Source organism: Ruditapes philippinarum, unplaced genomic scaffold, assembly GCF_026571515.1.
Source record: "Ruditapes philippinarum isolate M1 unplaced genomic scaffold, ASM2657151v2 ctg9657_1_1_1_1, whole genome shotgun sequence".
In the NCBI taxonomy this organism is placed as follows: Eukaryota; Metazoa; Mollusca; class Bivalvia; order Venerida; family Veneridae; genus Ruditapes; species Ruditapes philippinarum.
The window spans coordinates 50,341-66,119 of record NW_026865509.1 but is presented as its reverse complement, the minus strand read 5'-3'; the positions used below and the strand labels follow the sequence as shown (position 1 = coordinate 66,119).

At 33.1% G+C, this 15,779-nt stretch overlaps 1 protein-coding gene across 1 annotated transcript; it reads right to left on the bottom strand.

The window, feature by feature from the left end:
- Positions 1-5,699: 5,699 nt before the first annotated feature.
- On the bottom strand, positions 5,700-14,922 carry LOC132729405 (uncharacterized). Its single transcript, XM_060715173.1, has 2 exons — positions 14,817-14,922; positions 5,700-7,985 (listed from the first exon to the last, which is right to left on the bottom strand). Exon 2 carries the CDS (start codon positions 7,976-7,978, stop codon positions 6,227-6,229), a length of 1,752 nt encoding a protein of 583 aa, XP_060571156.1. The 5' UTR covers positions 7,979-7,985; positions 14,817-14,922; the 3' UTR covers positions 5,700-6,226.
- Between the last annotated feature and the right edge of the window lie 857 nt (positions 14,923-15,779).

The following is a 15,779-nucleotide window of genomic DNA, read 5'->3' as shown; positions in this document are numbered from 1 at the left end:
GGGTTATTCAAAAATTCGTGGACTTTCTTTGTTGCGTAAAATATATTTGAGATATAATTTTGAAATTCCTACACTGCTTAGAAGAATTAATAACAAATAAACACAGAAAAATTCATGTGAGTAGCTTCTAACATTACAACGATATTGAATTTTTCATAAACACATGTCGGCGACAGCGGCGCACTCCAAAAAGTTATTGACGTCAACGTCATAATATTAACGTACAACTTGTGCGTCAACGTTACGCAGTCAATGACGGTTACTGCTTCTCAAAGTAATGTCCATCACTAAATTTTTATGTCACTTTAACACTAATGATCGTGAAATATTCTTTTCTCTGTTCGTCTGCTGATTTTTATTAAATGTTTTTGTAGGTGTCATTTCCAAATTACAACAAAATTTATGATTGTTTATGATCGTGCGATTTTCTAATTACCGCGTGTCCGTCATTTTCCTGTTGTAAAAAATAAAGGGGCCTGGTGTTTCTTGCGATATCAACAAAAATAAACGGAAATGACGTCCATTATTTTAAAGAATTACTTAAATGACATCATAGAAGAAACATGCGATGTTCAGCGGGTTTTCTACGTTATTCTTTTTAGTTTTTTAGCAAGAAATATACGATGACTTACTGCGCTTTTCTACCGTGCGCCGGGTGCCGTGTATGTGCTTATTTAAAAGCAATATAAAATCATTATTTATTGACACAATTAACTGTTCCTTTCAAAATGTGTTCATAATATTCCACAATGTATGTTGATAAATTTTCATTACAATACACGTTGATGTTCAAGAGATATTTAAAAAGTACACGAATTTTTGGATAACCCCCCGTATAGATTTTGAACATTTTGTATGATACATTTTGTCTCTTGTAACTTCACACCCTTCGTCTAATAAATTCTTATATTTCGATGAAAAAAGTTTTGATTTTATTTGATTTTTCAATACTCTTTTATCTAAATTTTACAGTTACAGTAGAACCCCACTTATAAGACCGCTCCTAGTGCTGTAGAAAAAAGGTCTTAATTTTCGATTGTCTTTTAAAGTCATGTTGTCATCATTGGACATTTTTTTGAGTCAAGATGTTACGATATGATAAAGTGATTTGTAAAATATTCTGAATGAAAATGAAGTATTATCTAGAGCATTTTGGGGGAAAATCATAATTGAACATTTACTCTAGCTTTATTAATAAGTTCAACTTTTGTTTTTAAAGAAAATTCGTTTTGTTTTCGTTTCTTTATTACTATTAAATGGCTTAATATCAGAATGATAATGAAATATCATCAGTATAGTGTTAAAACACCTGTTACAAAACAGTCTGCAAAAAAGCAAAGCCTGAGACCGAATCCAGTAAAATCCCATTTGGGCTATCATAAATGTAGGAAAATAGTCACCAGGGCTAGCAATGTTTTGTTAACAACTTTTGTTAGAGATTTGGGGCTTGTTAAAATTGGTTCGAGCTTTATGGTATTGTACTGGAAAAAGTCCGAATGAATATGAAAGTGAAAAATTTGTGCAGACTGACAAAGGAATCCAATTGAAAGTAAGCACAATTTACAAACAAAGAAACTCAAGAAAAACAAACTGCTAAACTTAATATCAATTGGAAAATATCGTTAAAACAACAAAGCTTTCAATTTTCTTGTTTTGTTACAATTCAGTACAGTATCCCCTTATTATTTCAGCATTGTTTGACATGAGTCGTGAGACAGAAGTTAGTCTACAGCTGTACAGTAGGAAAGTTATGATCATGTCCAAGTCCAACACAATACTTCCAAAATGGCTCAGATTAATGAAAGGTATATCTTTTTCATATGTACACTTTAGAACTTACACTGAAAAATGATGTCATAAATAATGCTGAATTAATATTAAAAACATGTGATTGCTGTATTTTAATGAATTTATTACATAGGAACAGAACTGAAATGTTACATCAGTTATGAAAAGGACATTAGTTCTCTATAACCTGACTTTATGTAACATATATTTATTCAATGACATAGTAGTGCATGTTCATAAAAATATAAAAATGGGAGAAAGGTTACAGGGGACATGATTGCTAGAATGATTTGGTAAATGTTTAAAAAAGATGTAGGGGCGTTCATGGCTGAGTGGTTAAGGTGGTTGACTTAGAATCACTTGTCGAACACAGCTCTGGGTTTGAATCCGTGAGGAAGCTTAGAGCTAGCTTATGAAAAATCTATGGTTTTACTCAGGTTCCTGGAATAGTGCATGGAAGGACAACTAAGGTCTTACTCTACATGTAAAGCTGGAAAGATGCCATATGACCTATACTGTATTGATGCAATGTAAAACATAATGAATAAAAAAATGAATTAATAAAGAAAAACATGTCCAATCTATTGACATCAAATATGTCAAAACTAAGATTAAATATTTTAATGATTTTTAGCTCGACTATTCGATAAGAATAAGTAGAGCTATTGCAGTCACCCGAGCGTCGGCGTCGGCGTAACCACTTATGTTAAAGTTTTTGTAATAGTTCAAATATTTTCAAAGTCCATTGACATATGGCTTTGAAACTTTGCACACTTGTTCACCATCATGACCCCAACCTGTAGACAGGAGGAGGTAACTCTATCAAGCATTTTGACAGAATTATGCCCCTTATTCGACTTAGAATTTACGTTAAAGTTTTTGTAATAGTTCAAATATTTTCAAAGTCCATTGACTTATGGCTTTGAAACTTTGTACACTTGTTCACCATCATGACCCCAACCTGTCGACAGGAGGAGGTAACTCTATCAAGCATTTTGACAGAATTATGCCCCTTTTTCGACTTAGAATTTACGTTAAAGTTTTTGTAATAGTTCAAATATTTTCAAAGTCCATTAACTTATGGCTTTGAAACTTTGCACACTTGTTCACCATCATGACCCCAACCTGTAGACAGGAGGAGGTAACTCTATCAAGCATTTTGACAGAATTATGCCCCTTTTTCGACTTAGAATTTACGTTAAAGTTTTTGTAATAGTTCAAATATTTTCAAAGTCCATAGATATATGGCTTTGAAACTTTGCACACTTGTTCACCATCATGACCCCAACCTGTAAAGATGAGGAGGTAACTATATCAAGCATTTTGACAGAATTATGCCCCTTTTTTTACTTAGAATTTACGTTAAAGTTTCTGTAATACTTCAAACATTTTCAAAGTCCATAGACATATGGCTTTGAATCTTTGCACACTTGTTCACCATCATGACCCCAACCAGTTAACAGGAGGAGGTAACTGTATCAAGCATTTTTTTTACTATCAAGCACTCAGAATAGTCGAGCATTGCTGTCCTACCGACAGCTCTTGTTAAATTTTGTTCAACATAATTTCTTTATGCTTTTGTATATACATTTGATGAATATGTTTGTAAAATTGTGGAATTGTATATTTTTAAAGTTACTGTATAAAGTTAACTGTCTTGTAACAACTCTCTGCTTAAATTGAGTGGAATGTCTTCACTGTCAACAACTCCTGTAGGTATAAAGAAATTTACAAAATATTAATAATAAATCAAAAAAATCTTCATTTGATATCAAAAGTCTGAATATGTTATTTTCTCTGACTAAATCATTTAGTTTTAATTATGTTTTATTGTATTCATATTGTATTCTATTTTCATAGGATGACAAATAAAGCTGGACACTAAATATGTTAGTATTTATCTGTAGCTGTTCTACAGAAATTAGAAACATTCTCATGTCACTACCATTGCCTTTCTGTAGAACTGCATGAAAGTACACTAACATATACATAATAATTACCAACACCCTGTCACTAATGATGATTTTAAATTGTAAATGTTTTCAGAAATAGGTAATACTTAATTGAAAAGACAGTATACAGCTATGTAATACAGTAAATGCTTATTTTTTGTGAATTAAGAATACTTTTTACATTGAATCAATAATTACACTATGTGCTTTGTATCTGAACAGAAAACATATCTGCACATTGTTTTTCATTTGACATGCTTAAATAAGACCCTGACCCCAAAACTCACTATGGCAAATTATATCTGTGGTACTATAATTTGTTGTGGTTGCATTCTTGTTAGCTTATAATTTAGTGTTGTGTATGCTAGGTAACAATAAAATAAAGTCATCAAATAACATTTAGCTCTAGAATTCGGACTCCTATTGATTGCATCATTCTGTTCATCTTTCTGCAGGTTCATTTGTAGGTCATTGTACTCAATAAAATGAGGCCTAAAGAAAGATTTTTTGTTGCCAGTAACTTACAAACAAAGACGCTCTATTTTGTTTTATTGAATTTTGTTAAAAATTGTTTGTTTTTGTCAATTTTTGTTGAATTGGATTTAAATTTGGGGAAAGCACATTTAAAAAAAACTTGCCTGGTGTTTCATGTGCATAAATGAAATTTGGTATCAGTTGAGCTGTTATTTATATTTTGAAACATACCACCTACTTTCTTTTTGTTTTTTGATGTACAGACTTGAAATTTGGACCAGGAATGTTATTTCTGATGCATATTGAATTAAGATAGTAACTGACTACTTTTGATATTAATGATATCGTTTGACCTTGTTTCTTGAAATTTGGACAATGGGTTTAATTTCTGATCCTGAATTGAATTTTTATATCCACTTTTCATACTTTTTTTTTCATGACCTACTTATTTTTCTTATTCTTTTATGTACAGACTAGAAATTTGGACCATGGGTGTAATTTTCTAATGTCATATTGAATTATGATATCAGCTGACCAACTTTTGATATAATTAATATCAGTTGATCTACTTTCTTGCTTTTTGACATACAGACATGAAATTTGGACCAAGGGTGTAAATCAAATTTTGATATAATCTGCTCTATTTTTGATATTTCACCTACATGTACTTCCTTGTTTTTTCACATACAATCTTGAAATTTAGACTAAGGGAGTAATTTTTGATGTTGAATTGAATTTTTATATCAGCTGACCTATTTATGATTTATTTGACACCATTTGACCTATTTTCTTGTTTTTTGATATACAAACTTTAAGTTTGGACTGGGGGCTGTAATTTCTGATGTCGAATGGAATTTTGATATCAGCTTACCTACTTTTGATATTTTTGATATCGCTTGACATACCTTTTGTTTTGTGACATACAGATTTGAAATTTGGGCCATGGGTGTAACTTCAGATGCCAAATTGAATTTTGATATTATTTGACCTACTTTTGATATTTTTGATGTCATTTGACCTACTTTCTTATTTTTTTATTTACAGGGGTGTAATTTCTGATGCTGAATTGAATTTTGTTATCATCTGGCCTTTTTTTTGATATTTTTTACCTTGTTTGGCCTTTTGTCATTTATACAGTTATGCTAGGCCATCCTTAAAAAATGTTTGTTTGCAGTAACCCGACCCAGAATTTTCAAGGTGGGTAGGTAGGTCGATTTTTTTTTTATTGAACTGTTCTACCAAATAAACATGATATTTCAAAATGCTGGTAACAATTAATAAATTGATAACTGAATTCTTATTTAATAAGACCTACATTTTATTTCTTCTATTAATCTTTAACAGAACGAAAACAAAGCACAAGGCATATTTTTCTGATTCAAAAAAAAAATTTATTCAGACCATGAAAAAAAAAATTTAGTAGGGGCAAATTTTGTGAGTCGGTCGCGTTACTGCAAACCAACATTTTTAAGGATGGCCCTACCATATAGGATGTATAAAAAGTGTGTTGTCCCAAACTGTAAACACCTTACATATTTTGCATGTGACATTTTGTGTATTCATTCACAAAAGTTATAAAGAAAAAATGTTCCATCAAAATTAACCCTGCTGTAGTGGTAACATTTTCTGCATTATTTTATTCTACATAGTCTCATGGGAACAAACTTGCAACTTAGATATTTTTCAACAAAGCCTTTCAAAAATATTAGGGCAAAATATTTCAATAACTAGAAGGGCAAGTAAAAGTTGAAAAATAACACTGAAAAACAGTTGTTTCTGGTGAGCGACTCTGGTCCTCTTGTTATGAAAAGCACTGAATTATGGGGATTTTGGGGATCACAGTACATAAACATTGCCATGGATAATAAACTAAAACCTTATACATACGTACATATATTCTGATAATAAAACACCTGATAGAAAAGTATGGCTATATCAGATTTAAGTGCCCATCTAAGCATATAGAGTATGTGTGTAGATATAGTCAAAATATCTTAACATTTTGCCCATGTTTATGATAGTTTATAGGTGTGAAGAAAGTTGTCATATTTCTCATCATTTTTCTTAGCACTGTAATATAGCTTCTTTGTTTCTTCACACCAGCAAATAGCATATGGATTTTTCAGATCCTGCATCATCTCCTTTCGTATACAACAGTCTCCTGATATCTCTTGTATAACCTCTCTAACCAAGTCACACACAAAGACAGTACCATCATCAGACAGTGACATTCCTCTAGGGGTTCTGATACCACTATAACTACCAATCATATCACCCTGCCAGTTTAATTTTGTTATTGCCTTCATGTCACAGTCAGATACATAGATTGAACTTCTGTTACATGTGATAAACCATGGATCTTTGAAAATATTTTTTCCATCAATTGTTTTCAGTGTAGTGCCATTCATATCAAGGATCTGAAGTTTTGCAGGATTAAGAAATGACACAACAAATTTACCTTGGTAACAGCTAATACCATAACAGTCTCCACCAACCTTTACAGTGTGCTTCATTATGAGTTTATTTGATGAGATTGATATAAACTGTATTGTTTGTTTGTCAGGAAGTGTGACAGGAAATTCAGTACTGGTTACTGTGGTGATATCCCATGGTCTATCATCTAGTTTTAGTTGATCAGAGACAGATTGACTGCTGGTATCCACCATCTTTACAGCATTGTTAGCGTAGTCTATGATGATAAGAAGATCAGGAGCCAGCAGAGTCATTCCTGTTATAAAGCACACATATTCATCTTTTGATGTCTCCACGCAGATTTCTCCCTCACGTGAAGATTGTCTAGACTTTATGAGTACAGATTGAGATTCTGTATTAAAAGTTTTCTGTATCAATGTCCCCAGTGACTTCTCCGTTTTGAACAGATTTGATATTACATCATTTGATTGAAAGTTGTATTCTTTGATATCAAACGATAACAGTGTTAGTAGTTTTTCCTTCATAACTTTCATTTTGTTCTCTGCAAGTTTTAAATTAATGAAGAGTGTGTCAGCTTGTTTTGTTGTGTTGAGATGTTTGATTTTGTCTGATGATATCTTCAGAGATTTGGTAATATCTTCACATGTTGTTTCTGCTGCTTTCAGATGTTTGTTGTTTTCTTGTTGTATGACATTAGCTGCATGTTCAGTTTGTCTCTCAAGTTCATCTAGTCTTTGGTTGATCTCTTGCCGAAACTTTTTGATTGCTGCCAATGATTCTTTGACGAAGCTGTTTGAATTATATGTCATTTTCTTGACATCTTCTACCTTCTGTTGAAATTTGTCAGAAGTGGTATTTACTGCATTCAAGATTACTTGATATTCTTTGCTGTCTAATATATCACCAGAAATGTCTGGAATGTAATCAACTTTGCAGGAAGTAGTTTGGTGTTCAAGGGTAACGCAAACACTGCAGAGTAATTCTACATGATCATGACAGTAGCACTTTATCAGTTCTTTTGAATGTTTAAGACAGGGTGAAGTTAAGTCATCAGATTGGCCTGTGTGAATGGATGTTGACAGTTGCTGCAAAACTTGAGGCATATTCGTAGCGTCCTGAAGTTTATGATGTTTGGAAAGCCTATTTTTGTTATGTGCTATAAAGCATGTCTTGCAAAGGTGTTCCTTGCAGTCAGTACAGTAACCATGGACAGGTAGTCTAGTTCCTTCCTCGTCACAAGGCTGGCAGTAAATTTGAAGATCTTCATCTGATGCCATGGATGTTGTTGATGATGAAAATTGTTTTGATGCTTTCTTTCCTGGGACTGCCATATTTTACCTAAAATGTATTATAATAGACTGACTCCTGAATTAAGAATTTTTAGCGTTTTCCCAGCTATTCGTAGCTACAAGCAAACTTTTACAGTTACAAATTTGAAAATAAACTCAACAGGTTGACTAATCTATTGTGTTGGGTAGTATACCGTGAAACTATGATGGTAAGATTATTTGTACCAACGGATTAGCTGGAAAAAATCCACATTTGCAGATTTCTGGATAATATCTATAGATTACTATGTATTGCATGTTTTCAAAAACATACAGCTCGAGATTGATCCGAGATAAAGTCTAGTTTATACTTACTTCCATGACTTTTTTTGTGGTTAGAAATATTCAAGGAAATATACATTGTTCATTTCATATTTTTGACTTTTTTTATTTGTGATGAAAGTTGATGTTATGGTATGTAATTATGCCCCCACGAAGCTGGCGTATATTGATTTGCTATTTGGTTGGTCGGTCTGTAAGTAGACCACTTGTTTTCCTCTGATTATCTTACAAAGTCTTCATAATACATGCACTTATTGGTCATAACTAGTAGATGACCCGCCTTTTGATTTTGGAATTGCTAGGTCAAACGTCAAGGTCACATGGACCTTTAATGTCAGAATGGTTTCCACTCATTAGCTTGAAAGCTATTTATCACAGTCTTTATATTCAACATACTGATTAGTCATAACTTGCAGATAACCCCTTGATTTTGGGGTCAATAGGTCAAAGGTCAATGTCACAAGGGCCTTAAATGCTAGAATGGTTTCCGCTCATTATCTTGAAAACTATTTATTACAAATTCTTCATATTTCACATATTGATTGGTGATATATAGTTGATGACCCCAATATATTTTGGGATCACTAGTTCAAAGGTCAAGTTCACAGCGACCTTAGAGTGGGTGGACCAATGCTCGCCGTAAAAATACAATATTTTAGATTTAAAAAAAATATTGGCGTCAACTTACCTTAATGTTAAATGTTCATTTTATAAGACCGATGATATTGTTTCCAATCACCATTGTTTACATTTCGCTGATCACATAATGACGTTTTTGGCGGGAGCTAAATATAGCCCGGATAAACAGGTGCGGATAAAGTGAAATTGTACCAAACTCGGCGTACTGTACAATGTGGTCCAGATTTGATTTTCAAAATATTTATTTTCCAATGTGATGAAGATAACATACTTAATAAATTGTAATAAGCAATTTAGTCAATAAATTTATTTTTACTTTATTTTTTGCAACCCCTATATGCAAGTCTCATAAAATTTCAAATATTGTTTTCTTTTCAGCCTTTTTTCGAAACATAACACGGACAGTACACATATAACTAAGTTTTAACATATAATCATATCAATGTAACCAACAGTTCATTAAGTAAATTGTATTTTTCCAAATAAAGCAACCAGGAACAAAGTCTTATCAGATATCACTGTATTCATGTCAGACTGTATAAATCTGTTATCATATTATTCCTCTGTTTTTCGACAGGTATTACATAGCCACAAAGTTTCACAAACAAGACTTATATCTACGTCTGTCTGTTCAGAGGAAAGAAGGCATTCATAGTGATACCAGGTATCACACCTATCACATCCAACCCAGTACAACTGTCTGCTGGTCATACAAATTTCACAGACACCATCGTCAAACATAGGATCAGCCATCACTGCTGTACCAAAGACACACTCGGGCAAGGGAGATAAAGGAGTGGATTTTAACTATGTTTAGATTCAACAACCCTTGCCTTATCATATGTGGTTCTGCGTTTTTTGGAAGGCTCTAGTGCTGGTGGTTCTACAAAAACTTTAGCAAGACTTTCGGGTACCATCCCGATTTTAATAAGCATATTCGGAACCTGGCCTGAAACTGATGCATCTTTTGACACATCAGTAGTGCTAGATGTGGACTGAACATTTTTAGCTCGACTATACGAAGTATATGGAGAGCTGTCCTACTCGCCCCGGCGTCAGCGTCGGCGTCGGCGTCCGCGTCCGCGTCCAGATTTTAGATTAAAGTTTTGGTGCAGTAAAATATTTTTCACTATAACTTTGTCATTTCTTAAGGTATCAACTTCAAAATTCAAATACATGTATATGTTCCTTATCATCAACCACATCATATGTGAAAAGGTTCATAACTCTAGCACCAATATTTTCAGATTTATCTCCCCTTGAACTTAGAATTTTCCTCAAAAAGTACTATTTCTTACTGTTTCTTCTTTATTTCTTAAGGGATCAACCTCATACTTCAAATGTATTTACGTTATCATCATCCCCATCTTATGTGACAAGGTTCATAACTCTAGCACCAATAGTTTCAGATTTATCTCCCCTTGAACTTAGAATTTTCCTCAAAAAGTACTATTTCTTACTGTTTCTTCTTTATTTCTTAAGGGATCAACCTCATACTTCAAATGTATTTACGTTATCATCATCCGTTTCTTATGTGACAAGGTTCATAACTCTAGCACCAATATTTTCAGATTTATCTCCCTTTGAACTTAAAAAATATATATTTTTACTGTTATTTATTTATTTCTAAAGGGATCAACTTCATACTTCAAATATGTTTACGTTATCATCAACCACATCTTATTTGACAAGGTTCATAACTCTAGCACCAATATTGCAAGAATTATCTCCCCATAAACTTAGATTTTTTTACTAGAAAAATGTTATTTTTTATTATAACTTTTTTATTTTTAAAGGTATCTACCTCAAATTTCAAATACTTATTCCTTATCAACAATTACATTTTATGTGACATTGTTCATAACTCTTGATGCAATATTTACAGATTTATCTCTCTTTGAACTTAGGATTTTCTTTAAGAAATATAATAACTTCTTTTCTTTTTAAGGTATCTACTTTAAACTTCAAATATATATTTCTTATCATTACACAAATGTTGTGTGACAAGGTCCATAACTCTAGCATGACTATTTCTAGAATTATTCCCCTTGATCTTGGAATTTATGTTAACAAATATTATTTTTTTACTATAACTTAATACATAATTATACATAAATGATTTTTCTTTCATAGTTTTGTCCTCCTTACTGCGTCCAGTATTTCATTAGTCGAGCTTCGCTGTCTCCTGTGACAGCTCTTGTTTATTTTCTTTACAGGACCTGCCAAAGCTTTAGCAGAAGACTTGTTATAGGGGTATATTCCTGTGGCAGAAAAAGAAGCAGCAACAGTTGCAGGCGTAATCCTGTTCATAGCCTGGTGCAAAACCTTTTGGAAACAAATGCCGAGGCAGAGATCTAGTGACAGCATAACCAAGGCCTGACAAAATTTCACTTACCTTTGCTTTCAAAACATGAAAATATCCCACATCTAAAGGTTGCAGTAAGTGGGATGAATGGGAAGGGAAATACAAGAGATCAATACCATTCTCCATAGCTAGGTTTACTACCCTACCTGAAACATGGGATAAGTGGTTGTCCATGATAAGCAATCAAGGTCATCTTTTTCCACAGAACTGGAGAAATATTTGCTCAAACCACAGGCAAAAATATGGGTTAATGAAACCAGAATCTGTGGTCTCGAACAACCAGTTATCAGGTAACCCATCAGAGACGGAGGCCTTGGGCAGAATTTTATAAAAAATGATTAATGGTGGCAGTGTCTGGCCAGAAGCTGATACAGCAAAATTCACGGTGACCTGACCAGACAAGGACAGCTGTACTTTAAAAGCTTGTCTTACACCTTTCTTGGCTACAACAGACTGATAAGAACTTGAAAAACTACCACTAAAACCTGTTTCATCACAATTAAAAATACGCGTGGGATCATCATAGAGAGACAAACGTTTAAGGGTATTATCTAACAATTCAAAGTACTGGTTTAACTGTTAATTAGTGATAGAAGCTCTGGCTCTATCAAGGCGGTGAGCATTTCTAATTAGAAGTTCTGGGTGTCTTTTGAAGAGTTTCCTCATCCACTTGTTTGAAGGTCCTTTCTGGGTGTTTATAACAGTATTTCGACCTGTGGCCATAATAACTTCTCTTGTGAGGTTTTGAACCATTTTCTTTGAAAGAGGAAATCCTCTTTCAGACATGTAAAGTATGTAGGACACATTGTTGCTTCCTCCTCTGGTGTTATTATTGGTGTACGCCCAAAAGAAGTATTTAAACCTCTGAAACGCCCTCTGGTATGGTCCTTCAGAGTGGACTGAGGAATTCCATACAAGTGGGATGCCTTGTAGACAGATATCCCCCTCTTTACTGCGGCCACAGCTTTTGCCATCTGACCACTATCATGAATTTTCTGTTGTCGTGGCATTTCTGAATCAAACAATGAACAAGTTGCAAATAGGATTAACACCGTATAAATCCATGCTGTTCGTTAAATTTCAATTGTGAATTTTTTTAAGAAAACATGAAAATACATTGAAATTTGATTTCTCTTCCTTATAAATAAAAAACCCTTAAATTTTTACCTGTTTAATCGCAGAGATTGTATATAAAACAAGACCACTCGAGATCGGTACGGAATTTATTCAGACCGTCGTCTGCTATTACGTGGTCACGTGACTTCGACAGAAGTGAACCGCACCAGGATAAAATCGCGATAAATGTAAATAAAAGAACCGGTGACCTAAATTGGGTATTCTGTTAAATATTTTCAGATATTCGTACAGAAGTACTATTTTTCGCCGAGCATTGGTATACGCCGAGCATTGGTCCACCCACTCTAGATTTAAGAATGGTTTCCACTGATTACCTTGAAAACTTTTTATCACAAAGTCTTTATATTTCACACATTGATTAGTCATAATGTGGTCACTAGTTTAAAGGGCAAGGTCTTTATATTTCACTTACTGATTGGTTATAATTAGTATTTCATTATTTTGCCACCCCCCCCCCCCTTCGAAGAAGATGGAGTATATTGTTTCGCTAATGTCGGTCTGTTGGTCTGTCTGTCGGTCTGTCGTCAGTAGACCACATGGTTTCCGCTGATTATCTTAAAAATTATTTATAACAAAGTCTTCATATTTCACATAGTAATTGGTCATAAAGAGTAGATGACCCATATAGATTTTGGGATCACTAGGTCAAATGTCAAGGTCACAGGGGCCTTAAATGTCAGAATGGTTTCCAATGATTATCTTGAAAACAATGCATCACAAAGTCTTCATATTTCACATAGTGATTGGTCATAACTAGTAGATGACCCTATTGATTTTATGGTCACAAGGTCAAAGGTCAAGGTCACAGGGGCCTTAAATGTCAAAATGTTTTTTCGCTAATTATCTTGAAAAGTATTCATCATAAAGTCTTTGTATTTCACAAACTGATCGGTCATATGCATTAGATTACCCCTTTTGATTTTGGATTACTAGTGTCAAAGGTCAAGGTCACAGGGCCCTTAAATGTCAGAATGGTTTCTGCTCATTATCTTGAAAACTATTAACCACAAAATCTTCATATATTTCTTTTTTCCATAACTGAACACTTCCATGAACCAATTTATTGCAAGCTTCTATAACAAAATAACCAATAATGTGAGTCAAGGGCTGGAAAGGGGGGCATATGTGTGGTTCGACATTTCTTGTTATTAAAAGCTTATATGTATGCCACCTCTACATAGAGAGGTGATATATATTTGCCTTTATCTGTCCATCTATCATGCTGTCCTGCTGGTATGTTGTCCTTCCAAAGACTGACAAAACAGTGGAAGGTGGGGGCATCAATATATTATGTTTATTTTTAATTATTATTGTTTTTGTAACATATTTTTAGAACTAAAAAATGGTTTAATTGGTACAGTACATGCTAGTTATTAAAATCATGTAGAATATTATATTGTTTATTATCTAATGCTATGTTATAGTGTATGTATCAATTACAATGTAACTTAGTTTATTTAAGTATTTTATATCAATATGATTATCCGGCCATGTATGATAAGGTGATGTAAAAGGTAAAGGTTGTATGCAAATACATTTACAGCAGACATTTCAAAAATTGTTTTGACATTTCACATTTGGATATCAGATATCTTAAAAATATCCCTGGACTAATCAGTTTACCCTGGATCAAAATATAATAGAAATCAGGAAAAAATGGCAGTCTGTTGAATTAGACCCTGCTGTTTATTTCAGAAGTAAAACTTGTATATTATAAACTAAAGAAAATAGGATAAATCATTTATTTATATTTCTGGTTTAAGGATAAAGCCCCCCCCCCCCCTTCCACCACACCCACCAAGAAGACAATTGTTACAGTTTTATTTAACATATGCGAAATGCCTTAATTGTCCTAGTTTCTTCAAAGCAGCATTAGTCTTTGGCACTTCATAAATGCCAAATCTAAAAGGTCTGAAATTTAAAAGGTCAAGGTGTGATTGACCTTTTATTCCAAAACAGATTCCAACCAATAACTCTACAACCCATAGGCCCTAACCGTAACTATGTTGTGCCTAATTTTTGAGTAGGTAAAAGGGCAGATAATCATAAAATTATATTATAACCAAAAAAAAAGTATTCACTTCAAGCTTCAAATTCTTTTGAGTCTGCTAATCACATTTACAGAATTATACCCCTTCTTTTCTTTGTTGATTCTATTGAATTATATTATAAAGCAATTAAAAAAGTGGAACCCTTTGTCCACTGACCTGTCTGATTACAAATATAAATATAATTAAAAGGCATGCAAAAATAACACAGTTCAGAAGTTTTTCAATACCATGACTTTGTGTATCAAAATATATGTTTATTTGATTTAACTTCTTTTTTTTTAAAATAACTTTATAAAATAAAAATGTTCACCAGTTGTGAGAGAGTAATTTTTTGTAGACATTAACATATTAAATAAAAATATTGTACCTTGAAATCGTAATCCTAAATTTGGGTCACATGTTTCTAATGTAAATATTTTGCTGTTGATATTTTATACGTGGGATTTGCTCCTTTTTTACTTCATTGTTTTTATAACACTGATTAAAATGTAAAGTTACAAGTTTAAACCAGAAAAGTATCAGTTATTTAGTTCTTAAATAAAATGTCTAGTGTGTGTGCGAGAAACTATTAAATTTTAGCGTTGTGTTTTTCAGTAAACTATGTATTTTTATTTATAAAAAACTCCTGATGTTGTTCTTTCACACCGTGCTGAAAAGTTAAGTTGTTATCTGCTCTATAGTTTATCAGTGTGTAAATTTTAAAACTTTATGTTGACTTAGTAGGACAGTTATAAATTGTATTGAGAAAATTATATAAAAGGGGTTTTAAATCATTCAATTACAGCATTGAAAGAAAATGTTTAAGAACTCCCGACTTGTATTTTAAACATTGTTTTCATCTTCACATTGTTATGGTTTTATGTTGGTTTTTGGTGACCTTGGCTTTTGCTTATGGATTTATTTTCAAATTGTGTTGTACGTAACTCAAAACGTATTTGACACAGGGTCATGAAACTTTACAGGAATGTTGATCAGCATGTGTAGTTGTACACCTGTTTCTTTGCATGTGAATTTATTTAGTATTTGTATAGTTATTGCCCTTGAATTAATAAAATTGCAATTTTCAACTTGTGTCACACTAAAGCTCATAGGGTCATGAAAGTTTACAGGAATGTTATTTAACATGTGTAGTTGTACACCTGTGGTTTTGCTTGTGAGTTTATGTGTTTTTATGCCCCCACTTCAAAGAAGAAGGGGGTATATTGCTTTGCATTTGTCTGTCTGTCTGTACGTAGACCAAATGGTTTCCGAGTGATAACTAAAGAACCCTTAGGCCAGCAGATGACCCCTTTTGATTTTGGGGTCAAGGGGTCAAAGGTCAAGGTCACAT